Source organism: Geotrypetes seraphini, chromosome 13 (assembly GCF_902459505.1).
Source record: "Geotrypetes seraphini chromosome 13, aGeoSer1.1, whole genome shotgun sequence".
Lineage (NCBI taxonomy): Eukaryota > Metazoa > Chordata > Amphibia > Gymnophiona > Dermophiidae > Geotrypetes > Geotrypetes seraphini.
The window spans coordinates 83,105,770-83,119,012 of NC_047096.1; the positions used below are offsets into that span (position 1 = coordinate 83,105,770).

Here is a 13,243-nt window from a genome sequence, read left to right on the forward strand (position 1 = left end):
CAGCTTTCCATCAGATACAACTTCCTATCTGCATAGATTGTCAGAAACATTGTATTGGTCACAATGGTTGCTGCCAATGAAGCTATGAATCCTAAAAGGTACACGGTCACGGTGGCAACAGAGGAGTTGAGAGACCAGATCACCCAGTTGGGAGAGGAAGAGACTAGATTGCCTGTGGGGTGGGATTCTTATTAGAGAATGACACGATGACAAAATTCATCACCGTTCCTGTCCCCGCGGATAACCGCGGGAAACCATCTTCATGTCATTCTTTAAGGAAAGAAGGAAGAATCAGAGTATGAATGGCCACAACCACTGACCCACAAGCTTTGCTTTGAAGAATGCTGGTGTAGAAGGACCGAGGTTGAAATAGACACTAGAAAATGAAATGGGATTATTTCCCGCGATTATCCGCGGGGACGGGAACGGTGATGAATTTTGCCACTGTGTCATTCTCTAATTCTTATGCCCACCAACTTGGATTTCTGGCTTCCCAAAATTGGGTGTCGGAGAGAGGGTGGAAGAGAGATGGGGAAGATGCTAGGTGGGGTAAAGAGAGAGAGAAATGGGGAGAAGGGGGAAATTCTGCATTTGGATAGGAGGACAGGGAGAGGGAAAATGCACATGGAAGGAAGGGAGAAAGTCTGCATTTACAGGGGGAGGAGAGAGAGGGAACAAGAAGAGGGAGATGTACTGCACATGAAGGAAAGGGAAGAAAAAAAGGTAAACAGATTTGAGAAGGAGGCAGAAAAATTGAAGACAGCTGAAGGTGAAAGATCCATTCCCACCTTTTTATCTGTCTGGCACTGAACAAGAAATGAGGTGAGAAAAAAAAAGCAGATGGGAAGGAGGCCTGGGGGAAGAGAGATGCCAAGATCATGGGAGGGAGGGAAAGAAAGGAGATACCAGGCCATGGAGAGGGAGGCAGAGATGGAAGAGGAGAGGAGAGAGATGCCAGGACATGGGGGGAGGGAAGGGGATAGAGATAACAAATCATGGGGATAAGTTGTAAGAAAGGAAGGAAAGGAGAAGAGAGAGATGCCGGAGTACAGGGGAGGGGGTGAAGCTGAAATGAATCATGTACAAAGGAGAGAAAGGGTAAAGGATATACAGTTTATTGAAGGGACATAGAAAGAGGGAAGATGTCATATGGAAGAGAGAGAGGGTGAACAGTGGATGAAAGGGGTAGAGAGAGAGAGGGCAGAGGCTGGGTGGAAGGGGCAAAGAGAGAGGGCAGATGCTGCATGGAAGGGAGAGAGGACAAACGCTGAATAGAAAGAAGAGAGCGAAGAGAAGATGATTAAAGCAGAAACGACAAAAGGTAGAAATAATTTTTTTTGTTGCTTTACTTAGAATCAAGTAGTATTGTAATTGTATTGATAAAAGTTTATAAATAGGAAATGGAAATAAGGCAGTTTTTTCTGGACAGGATACCATAACAGCAGTATACTGTACTCTTTAGAAGAAATATTAGGCCTCTGAAACCTAATTGAAAAATGGATTAGTTCAATAAAATTATATTTTCTTATTTCTCGTTATTTGTTTTATTTATATTTCTCAATTTGTAAAGTATCACCTTTTTCAAATTTACATCTACTGTCTTTAGATTTTGCACAGTATTAGGGGACATGTGTCACAGTTTCTGTAGTGTTGCATTGTATGTAGAGTCTGGTTTCTTGGCAGTTCAGTTTTTTTGGTCTACTTATTTCTATTTTTAGTTTGTGATTATTCCATATTGGGCAAGTGTGTATGAAAAGGACATGATTTTCTTCTAGCATTGACTGTACAGGATCAATTGACTGTCCAGGATCTGGCTAGTTTTACAATGTGTTTCTTGGTGTTCTAATGCTCACTGCAGTGTTTAAGATGCTGCCTTTTCCTAGGTGCATCCTTGTTGTGTGACTCATGGATTATTACTAAAAATAACTTTTTTTTATATTGAGGAAGGGGTTGTTAAAAAGTGATCAGTACTGGCTGTCATATATATACTAGGTACGCCACTAGATTTAATGACCCTATTCTAACCACCAAATTTCCGCATCCCGCCCCACCCGGCTACTTTTTCATGCCACCCGGCTGGAAAAAAATTCTGGGGAGAACACTGAAAGGCATTGCTTATGTTCTTATCTCCTTATTTTCCTTTATTTCCAGGACTTCACAACTCTGCCCATAGGGCTTCAATGCCTATATAGGATACAGAGAATGCAACATGAATCTAAGATTCTGCTTGCTGTGAACTTTGAGGCAAGTTACTATTTTCCAATACCTTCAATACTCAGCTTCTAAAGCCTTATTTTGTAACCCTTGCACTCTGCCTGACTTAGTAGCGACAGGCAACTCAAAAATAAAAGCAGATGAAGGAATGATACTGCAGATCTTTAAGATGTCTTCAAATCATGGTAAAGAATGTTAAATTCCGGCTAGAATACAAATAAATAGATGTACTCACAGAGGTATATGCCGTTGTTCAACATTCACTCTGACCAGTTCCTCCTCCTCAACATCCGACTCCCCTCCTGAGCTGCTGTCTGTTGCATCAGAGTCAAAGGCTTTCTCCACTGCCCGCAGGTTGACAGTGCTGCTAGTTGTAAATTTCTCCAACTCTGCTGCAACGGAGTCACTCCTCAAGAAATTACTGAGCCCTTCAGAGGTGCCCGACTCACTTGCCACCTTCCTGAGGGCTGCCTCTGCCTTGCGGGTCAACATAAGCTGGCTGCGCTGCCGCACTGGATCCAGAGTGGGCAGGGAGTTCAGGGCCTTCTCCAGGAAGCCCCCCAGCTGCTGCTGGATATGTCTCTCCACCTGTTTGGCTTGAACTACCTGCAGACGTTTCTGCAGCCTGCGGGCCCGGCCCTCCATGTCATTCTGGCGTCTCAGTAGAGCTCGCATGCGTGCTTCAGCATCCAGGCTAAAGACACTCCCAGGAAGGATTGCCTTCTGCCGTTGTTGTTGCTCCTCTGCTGTCGCCTTGTTCCTGAAACTGGAACAACCAGCATCTGTGATGGAGACAGATGGCAACCTGTCCCCACCTCCACTTCCCTGAGCTGTCCTCTCTGCAGCACTGGCATGAGACCTGATGGTAGTGCCATTACTGCTAGCTGCCCCCTCTGGGTTTTGACATGGATGAGTGCAGTCAGTCAAGCCAATTTTGGATCCCCCCACCCCCAAAGTATTCTCTTCTATACTATTGGAGGAGGGGGGAGGAGCACATCTACCACCATTCAGGGGATTGTTCTCGTCTGGGCTAACAGTCTTTGACAGTTTCTTGGCCAGGCCGTTGACAGGAGCTTGTGGCAGTGCTGCCTGGCTGCTGGCACTCATGGTTTTTAAGGTCTCTAGGGACAGTTCTAGGACTGGCGGTCTCCCTAGCAGCTCCGCTCTGATGTCCTTAGTCTTTAAAAAGGACTGAGATAGGAGTGAATGAGACTTCAGCACTGTCTGCTTGTTGAAGACTCCCTGCAGCTTCAGAGATTCCTTCGAAGAGACCGAAGTCACATCTGAGCGGAGATAAGAGGCCACCAGTGGCTGCAACTTGCCCAGCTCTTCCTTCTTGGGATTACTTCGGAAGTCTAGGCCTGGCTCGTCAGTGGTGATGGCGGTCTTTCGTTTAGTTCCGTTAGCTGCAATGAGGAGATTGCTAGTGCTGCTGTTGCTCTCAGCACTACCCGGGGACAGGGTAGACGATGATGGAGCCAGTTTGAAGCGGATGTGGTGTGCTTCTGCGGCTGCGTCAGTGAGTGCGGGAGCCATCGCAGCCATTCAGCACAGCGAGACAGAAAGTCCAGCTCGTCCCAGCGCAGACGCCAGCTCAGCCACTTCTCCCTGCCAAGGCACAGAGATGCCTACAAATGGGGAAGTAAACAAAAGACAAGAGTTACTCCAAGACAAAAATGCTAGGAAAAATTTTTAGTACAAAAAGTACACTCATGCTACACAAAACTACAATTTAAGACAGATATGCACATCTCTTCAACAAGCTCCATGTCATAAAATGACAGGCTGTTCAATCCTGGTTTTAAACCAGAAAACCTACTAGACCTGTAGCTGTAGTTCCTGCTTTTCTTAAACAAACTGGAAGTGTGGAGATGGAAGTGCAGGACCAGTCTAGAGGCATGAAGGAAAAATTATGTTCTTACCTGTTAATTTTCACTCCTTCAGTCACAGCAGATAAATCCACAGACGAGTAGGTCAAGTCCACCTACCAGCAGATGGCACTGGATAACACAAAGCTGAGCTCTGTCATATCTGTGATGGTCTGCTCACTGGAAATTCAGTATTTCTCTTAACAAAGCGGCAGGATCAATGAACAAGCCTAAAGGCACAGAGCTCCCTCCCTCATAGCTTCGAAAATTACATCGAGGCCGCCCACCTGGTCAATCCAAACGGAACAAAGGCAAAACTGAAAATAGCAGAAAGGGTGGGACTCTGGATTTATCTGTTGTGACTAAAGAAACAAAAATTATCAAGTAAAAACATAATTTTTTCTTCCTTGTCATCAGCAGCAGATGACTCCAGAGATGAGTGGGCTTTAGCAAAGCAGTCCTCAGTGGGGTAGGACATGGAATAGAATGAAGAAAGATAGAGATACAAGAGACCTAACTGGAACCCCCAAAGAAGCTGTGTGGTCATCCACTGGAAGGGGCTAAAGCCAAACCAACAGACTGGAAGACACGCAGGACCCAAGGAACTGCACTAAGTAAAGCACCCCACAGCCCAGGAAGCAAGCAGGCAAAGCATGAGAACTCTAAGGACAGTCAAAGCTAGACCTGCGATTTGCGCATGGCAGAGTGACACAGGATGCACGTGCAACTGAGGGTCAAGCAGACACTACGGGCAAGCAGCCATGAAGCCACAGTGAAAGGAATCAATGGCTGACACTCTGCATGGAGCCACGGATGGCATCTGGAGAGGGAGGCATATAGAGCTGTCCGGTTGGGCAACTCACTATGACCGGATTTTGAGCCCTGCAGAGGAACTCACGCCAAAGCCAGAAACACTCTATATCCCAAGACGGAACAGCACTACACAGGCAGCCAAATTAGCGCTCTACGTCCAGCGATAGAGTAAGGTCAACCCAGTAGCCAGTATGAAACAAGAAGTTAAAGCCCCCTCTGTTCATCCAGAGCAAGGGGAGTGTCAGGCAGGCAGTTGAAGACAATCTACCAAGCCAACAAAGGAGCAGTCCAGGAGAAGATCAAAGCTGCAGAAGTGCCAGAAGATAATCAAAGTCTTTCCGTATGATCACAGAAGAAGCAGCAGCAAAAAGGCAGCTGAAGCTGTGCTGTAAGCTTCAGAGAGCAAGCAGTGCCAGACAGGCAGCCAAATCCATTCTGTACCTCCAGAGATGGGGCAGCACCAACAGGTAGACAGAGCTGTACTGTACATCGAGAGATGAAATAGTGCCAGAGGTGGAGCAGTGCCCAACAGGCAGCTGAAGCAGCCCTGCACAACCAGAGATGATCCAGTGCCAAGACCGGGAGCCTATGTCAACATAGTAGACAAGGCTGCACTATACATTCAGAGATGAAGCATAGGCCCACATGCAGTCGAACCTCTACTCAACATCCAGCGATGGAGCTTTGGCAGAAAGGTGATCGGAGCTGCCACTATCCATACCCAGTGATGTAATCATGGCACAAATGCCACCAGAGCTGCTGCTCAGCACAGCTAGCAACAGAACTGTGGCACAAATGTAGCCGGAGCTGCTGCTGCTCCATTTCCAGCAAAAAAGCTGGACACAAATGGAGTCATGGCACCAATGCAGCAAGAGCTGCATACCACATCTAGAGAATGGCACCAATGCCGCTCAAGCTGGGGCAGGAGCTGGTGCTGGGACAGGAGCTGCTGCTCTCCACAACCAGTGACAGAGCCTGACACAAATGGACTCATGGCACAAATGCAGCTGGAGCTGCACTCCACATCTAGAAATAGAAATGTAGCACAAATGCAACTGGAGCTGTGCTCCACATCCAGAGATGTAAACATGGAGCCAACACAGCCGAAGCGGCGTTCTTCATGCAGCGATGAACATGCACCTCTACTGATGGAGCCAAAACCTACACGTAGCTGGGGCTGAGTCCTAGATATAGCGAAGGGGCCGTGGTACATCCAAACACCGAATTGGGGAACATCTGCAGCTGGAGACACACGCTTGCTGAGGCCAGAGCACCCTACATCCAGAGCTGCACATCACAGCTAGTGAGGGGATTGCAGCTGTATGCGCCATCCAACATGCCACCTCAAATGAGTTGAAGGCTCACTGTTCAGAGCGGAGCTTTAGATAAAGCTGAGAATACCCCCCCTCCTGAATCCCTAGGGGAATGGAATCAGAAATGGAGTTGTACCAAAAAAGCAGGAGGTACCACGTGCCACCTGTACAGAAAAACTGGACCATAAAGGGGACCAGGCCAAAGGAGGTAAGCCCAAACATAAAAGATGCCACACCCTCCCTGCAGAAGGGGAGTCAGTTCATAGATGGGGCTGAGTCTGAGATGAAATCGAGCTGCACAAGCAAAAGGAGCCCAACTGTAAAGAGGCGCTTGCAAGAAGTTGCCCTATCCAAAGGTGAAAGGTAATGTCACCTAGAAAGGCGACAGACACAGAAAACCTGCATCCAGAGTTCTGCAGGTGACATAAGCACCTACAGCTGGAAAGAATGGGCTGTGGCAACTGAAGCCATAAAAGACGACTGCTATCTTCGATGAAGAACAGGAGGACACACAGTCAAGGCCCCTCCAGAGAACTCAACTGCTTAGATACAAATGTGGCCTATAAATATATCAACAACACTCATAAGAGACCCAAGGCCACCACTGTGGACACTGTTAATGGAGCCCTGTCAGCAGACATCCTTCAGTACCTACATGGAGGCCAGGGCCGAGAAAAAGGAGACAAATTCCAAGTGTAGAAGAAGATGGGAAAGCAGCCAACTGCTCCAGACAGCTCTCAGTTGTAAAGGTTCAAGATGAGCAGGCACCAGCTCTATGCAGTAGGCCACCAAAGCCTGATGCCGAATTCCGATCTGGAAAATACATCTGCTGTGGAACCTGTATAGCCAAAGATATGGACAAGACTGGGGAAAGAACTGCCTCAAAAGAACATAAGCATCGCCTCTACCGAGTCAGACCACAGGTCCATCGTGCCCAACAGTCCGCTCTCGCGGCGGCCCCCCAGGTCAGTGACCTGTAAGTGATCCATTATTGAAGACATTTTGTCCTATATAGTACCCCCTCTAACTATAGCCTTCAATCCCCTTTTCCTTCGGGAATTTGTCCAACACAGAGAGAGGGGAGACAAACGCAGAGAGAGGAGAGACATGATCGAGACGTTCAAATATGTCACAGGCCTTATCGAGGTGGAAGAGGATCTCTTTTTCCTTAAAGGACCCACGGCAACAAGAGGGCATCCGTTGAAAATCAGGGGTGGGAAATTTCATGGCGAGACCAGAAAATATTTCTTCACCGAAAGGGTGGTTGATCGCTGGAATAATCTTCCACAACAGGTAATTGAGGCAAGCAGCATGCCAGATTTTAAGAAAAGATGGGATTGGCATGTGGGATCTCTTCATGGAGGTAGTTAGGGGGTGGGGCCATTAGTATGGGCAGACTAGATGGGCCATGGCCCTTTTCTGCCGTCATGTTCTATGTTTCTATGTAACCCCTTCTTGAAACCCAAAATCGTACTCTGCTCTACCACCTCCTCTGGAAATGCATTCCAGGCATTCACCGCCCTCTGAGTGAAGAAGAACTTCCTAGCATTCGTTCTGAATCTGTCTCCCTTCAATTTTCTTGAGTGCCCTCTTGTTCTTGTTTCCCCAGCCAGTCTGAAGAATCTGTCTCTCTCTACCCTCTCTATACCCTTTATGATCTTGTAAGTTTCTATCATGTCCCCTCTAAGTCTCCGTTTTTCCAGAGAAAAAAGCCCCAGTTCTTCCAGCCTCTTGGCATATGGAAGGTTTTCCATGCCCTTTATCATTTTTGTTGCTCTTCTTTGGACTCTCTCGAGTGTCGCCCTATCCTTCTTAAGGTACGGCGACCAGTATTGAACGCAGTACTCCAGATGCGGGCGCACCATCGCCCGATATAGCGGCAAGATAACTTCTTTGGTTCTGGTAGCGATTCCTTTTTTGATACTGCCCAACATTCTGTTCGCCTTCTTTGAGGCCACTGCGCATTGTGCCCCTGGCTTCATTGTTTGGTCCACCAGAACCCCCAAGTCCTTTTCTAGGTTGCTTTGCCCCAATACCATCCCCCTCATGCTATAGTTGTACATCGGGTTTCCTTTCCCTATGTGCAAGACTTTGCATTTCTCTACATTGAAGCACATTTGCCATTTATTCGCCCATTCACTCGGTTTGTTCAGGTCCCTTTGTAGCTCTTTACATTCCTCAACAGTTCTAATCCTACTGGAGAGTTTTGTGTCGTCCGCAAATTTTATAACCTCGCACTTTGTCCCTGCTTCCAGGTCAATAATGAATATATTGAACAGCAATGGTCCCAACACTGACCCCTGCGGTACACCGCTCGTAACTGCTTCCCATTCCGAGTAGTGTCCCTTTACTCCCACCCTCTGCCTCCTGTCTGCCAGCCAATTACAGATCCATCTGTGCATGTCTCCTTCCACTCCATGGTTCCAGTTTTCTTAGCAGGTGCTCATGGGGTACCTTGTCGAAGGCTTTTAGGAAGTCCAGATATATGATGTCTATGGGGTCACCTTGGTCCAATTGTTTGTTTATCCCCTCGAAGAAGTGCAGTAGGTTCGTTTGGCAAGATCTTCCTTTACAGAAACCATGCTGGCTGGTTCTCATCAGATTATTTCTCTCTATATGCTATTGATGCTGTCTTTGATTAATGATTCAGCCATCTTCCCCAGAACTGAGGTTAAGCTCACTGGTCTGTAGTTCCCCGGGTCGCCTCTGGATCCCTTTTTGAAGATAGGTGTAACATTCACTATCCTCCAGTCCAGGATTACCCCTGTTTTCAAAGATAGGTTGCAAATCTTTAGTAGTAACTCCGCTATTTCATCGCTGAGCTCTTTCAGTATTCTCGGGTGGATTCCATCTGGTCCCGGCGATTTGTCTGTTTTTAATCTATCTATCTGTTTGACTATGTCTTCGAGGCTCACCTCTATTGACAATAGCTTTTCCTCTTGGTCCCCCCTTTGAAGGTTTTTTCTGGATTCGGCACTTTGGATGTGTCCTCTTTCGTGAAGACTGACGAGAAGAACTTGTTTAATCTGTCCGCCACCTCCTTTTCCTCTTTTATCACTCTCTTCCTGTCTCCCTCATCCAGGGGTCCCACTTCCTCCCTCGCTGGTTGATTTCCCTTCACATATCGAAAAAATGGTTTAAAGTTCCATGCCTCCTTGGCAAGACTCTCCTCATACTCTTTTTTCGCTGTTCTGACCATATGGTGACATTCTCTCTGATGTTTCCTGTGCTCTTTCCAGTTTTCCTCGGTTTTATCCTTTTTCCATTTCTTGAAAGATTTTTTCTTGTCTCCTATCACATTCTTAACTTCATTGGTTAACCAAGCCGGGTCTTTTGTTTGATTCCCTTTGCTCCCTTTTCTAAATCTAGGTATATACAGGTTTTGCGCCTCGTTTACCGTGTCCTTGAATAAGGTCCAGGCTTGCTCCACCGTCTGTGCTTTTCTGGAGCTGTTCTTGAGTTTTCTCTTTACCATTTGCCTCATGGCGTCATAATTCCCTTTCTTGAAGTTGAATGTTGCTGCAATGGTCCTCCTCCCCTTTGGCATTTCTATTTCCACTTTGAATCGGATCATGTTGTAATCACTGTTTCCTAATGGTCCTACCACTTCTTGTGTAGGTCCTTTCAGCCCGCTGAGGATTAAATGCAGTATAGCTGTCCCTCTTGTTGGTTCCCTGACGAGCTGCTCCAAGAAGCAGTCCCGCACAGCCTCCAGGAACTCTGTTTTCTTGGAACATTTCGAAGCTCCATGGCTCCAGTCTATCCTGGGATAGTTGAAATCTCCCATAATTATGGTGTTTGCGTTTTTACATTCTCTCCTCAATTTGGCCCTCAGTTCTTCATCCATTGCCTCTGTTTGTCCAGGTGGGCGATAGTACAGTCCCATCTTTATCTCGGTTCCCTTTCTTCCTGGTATTTTAACCAACATTGATTCCGGTCGATCATTTGCCACTGTTGTGTCCACTCCGATCGAGTGAATGGCATCCTTTATATAAAGTGCTACTCCTCCCCCTTTCTGATGTGCCCTGTCTCTTCAGTAGAGCTTGTACCCTGGCAATACTACATCCCATTTGTTTTCTTCGTTTCATCACGTTTTCGTGATTGCTATGACGTCTAGGTTCTCATCCTTGGCCATGATTTCTAGTTCGCCCATTTTGCTCTTCAGGCTTCTTGCGTTTGTGTACATACAGTTTAAATCTTGATAGTTTTGTTTTTTTGTTACTTCCCCTCGTGGTTCGTTGTCCTTGTTGTCCCCTTTCTGTCCAGCAGACTCCTGTTTATTGTTACTTATGTTATTCCTTTGTGATACGTTCTTATTTTCCTCCTTTTGGTCTATCCCTTCCTCTTGTTTCATTTTGACCCCCCTCCCCCCCCCTTGTAGTAGACTCCTCTTAACCTCCTCATTATTCGTCTGGTTCTGTTGGTATTCCATCACCTGTTTTGTGTCTTCGGTGTCCTCCCCGTATCTTCCCCACCCAGTATCCTTTTGGGATACTGTCTTCCGAATCATCAACTCCTGGTCGACTGATGGCTTTCCTCTTCTTCCTAGTTTAAAGCTTGTTCTATTCCTCTCCTGACGTTGTTTGCTAGTAGTCTTGTTCCTGCCGTGCTCAGGTGCAGTCCATATCTCCTGAAGAGCTTGTTCTTGCCCCAAAACGTCCAGTTCCTCACGAAGTGAAAACCCTCCTCTTCGCACCATCTCCTCATCCACGCATTGATTGATTGCAGCTCCGTCTGCCTCTTCACATCAGCCCTCGGTACTGGTAGGATCTCTGAGAACGCTATCTTCTGTGTCCTCATCTTCAGCTTCCTTCCCAAAATCTTGAACTGTTCGGTGAGTGCATTCCTGTTGTAGTCTCTCCTGGTGACATCGTTTGTCCTGACGTGGACTAACACTGCCGTCTGCTCCGTCTCTGTTCCCTCCAGGATCCTATCAATTCTGTCAGCGATGTCCTTAGTTCTTGCTCCTGGCCATAAGATCCTCTAGCCCCTATACTCTCGCAGCCAGCCACAGCTGAGTAGGACATAGGTAAGGATGCTCAAGAGAGGACCAAGACAGAGGAAAAAAAGGTTCCAGAAGAATGGAGACAAAACAGGCAACCCTGCCACAAGGCATCCTGGAGCCGGGTAAGGACACTAGACCCCCAAGGGGTGGAGGAAAAGATAATATTTCAACCCTAGGAAGGGTCCCTAAATGAAAAATAAGCCCATAGTGGACCAGCAAACAAGAGCTGCAACGCCAATCCTGGGCTAGCCTAGGGAGAAGAAAAGGAGTCCCCATTCCCGCCGAAGTACAAGGGCAGGACCAGGCCAAGACCAGGGAGAAGGCCCCATGCACCTAGGCAGTGGCCATTGAGAATAGTTGCTGAAAAGGTCTGGAACCATAGAACATCAGGATTGCCCCTCCCCCCCCCCCCCCCCCCCCCCCCGCAAAGGACTAGAATTTCTCCACAACCCAGGAGAGAGGAGCATTCAACCCCCCACCCCAGACCCAACCGCAGAAGGAAAGGAAGGAGTACATACTCACTATTTGAAAGGCCAAGCTGCTATGAACAGTGATTCAAGAAAATGCCCATGACCACAGCATTCCCTCTGGGTTTGCATGTTCTGTTTTGGGATTGTTGTTTTCTGTGTATGTGTGATGAGGAAGCAGGACTGCAGGGAAAACACCATATGGGGTTAAGAGGAGAGGTAGGGAATTGGCACCACTAGCTATACCCCAACAGGCACCCAGGAAACCTAATCCCCATGCTCAGCTGAATTAGCAGAGCTAAAAAAGGAGCGGACCAGCATGCAGGCTGGTCACCAAACAGATGAAACCAAGAACAAGAGAGACTATTCATCCACCTGCAGAGATACAGAATACTGAAGTACCAGTGAGCAGATCATTACATATATGACAGAATTCAGCTTTGAGTTCTCAATCTCTGCCTGGTGGTAGGTGGACATTACCCACTCATCTCTGGATTCATCTGCTGCTGACAAGGAAGCAATGATAGTAGGACAATGTTAAATAGTAGGACAATGCCAAAAAGCACCTCTCCAAAAGCAAATCAACATTACAAGGGGAAAGAAAACCAAGGCAAGAAGGCCAGCTGAGGAACAGCAACAATTTAAATGTTAGTTCTCTAAACTCAGTGCATTCTGGAGATCTGTAGTGAAAAATTACAGCAAAATATAAGCTTCTGAATTGAAAAGTATATCTATGCTACTACTCATATAGTTACAGAATCCCCAAACAAGAGAGGTTGCAAGAGAAGTCTAAAGCTATATGTGGCGTTCAAGGCCACAATGTAAATGAGGGACAAGGGAAGCAACTGCAATTTTACTTATCAGTTCTATAAACTTACAGCAGTCAGGTTTCAGGTTTATTTAAAAATTTGATATACCGCCTTATCAAAATTCAAAGCGGTTTTACATAATATGAGAACAAAGAATAAAAAAGACAAGTTAAAAACAAATTACAATTAATATTACAAACAATCAAAACGCACTGACAAACATTAACATACCGATACAAGATGGAAAGGGCAGAAATACATTTTAAATAAAGACAAAGAGAGAGAAGGATCAAAACAAAATGGAGGGGAACGAAAACATAGTCAGGTACTTGTAAAATAGGTTAAAATGACTAAAAGATGGCAAGGAACAGGTTTCCATTAGCGTCCTTAGGACTATTGTACTCCAAATGCGTCTTTAAAAAGAAAGGCCTTCAAGTTACTTTTAAATTTATCAAGTGATGAAATTTCTAAGGATACTACTCATCAAGAATAATAATAATAATAACTTTATTTTTGTGTACCGCAATACCACAAAACAGTTCAGAGCGGTTTACAGGTTAAGAGACTGTACATTTACAGCGAAGTTACAGTATATCAGAAAACAGTTCAGATCAAATTATGCAATGCAGGTGCAGAGAATAATTAACAATTATATGGTATAAACCAGTGAACAATTACAATTACAGAAAGTATAGTTCATCCAAACAAGCAGCTGTATAAGCAAGTAGCAGCAATAGTATCTATTAACTACTTA

At 46.1% G+C, this 13,243-nt stretch overlaps 1 protein-coding gene across 10 annotated transcripts in view; it reads right to left on the reverse strand.

Moving 5' to 3' along the window:
- KANSL1 (KAT8 regulatory NSL complex subunit 1) overlaps positions 1-13,243 on the reverse strand; it is a 309,838-nt gene that overhangs the window by 221,289 nt on the left and 75,306 nt on the right. For all 10 annotated transcript variants that reach the window (XM_033918391.1, XM_033918392.1, XM_033918393.1 and 7 more), the window contains one exon: positions 2,450-3,842. In XM_033918391.1, the coding sequence (XP_033774282.1) occupies positions 2,450-3,759 (1,310 nt within the window). In that variant the 5' untranslated portion in view covers positions 3,760-3,842. The remainder of the gene's footprint in view (positions 1-2,449; positions 3,843-13,243) is intronic.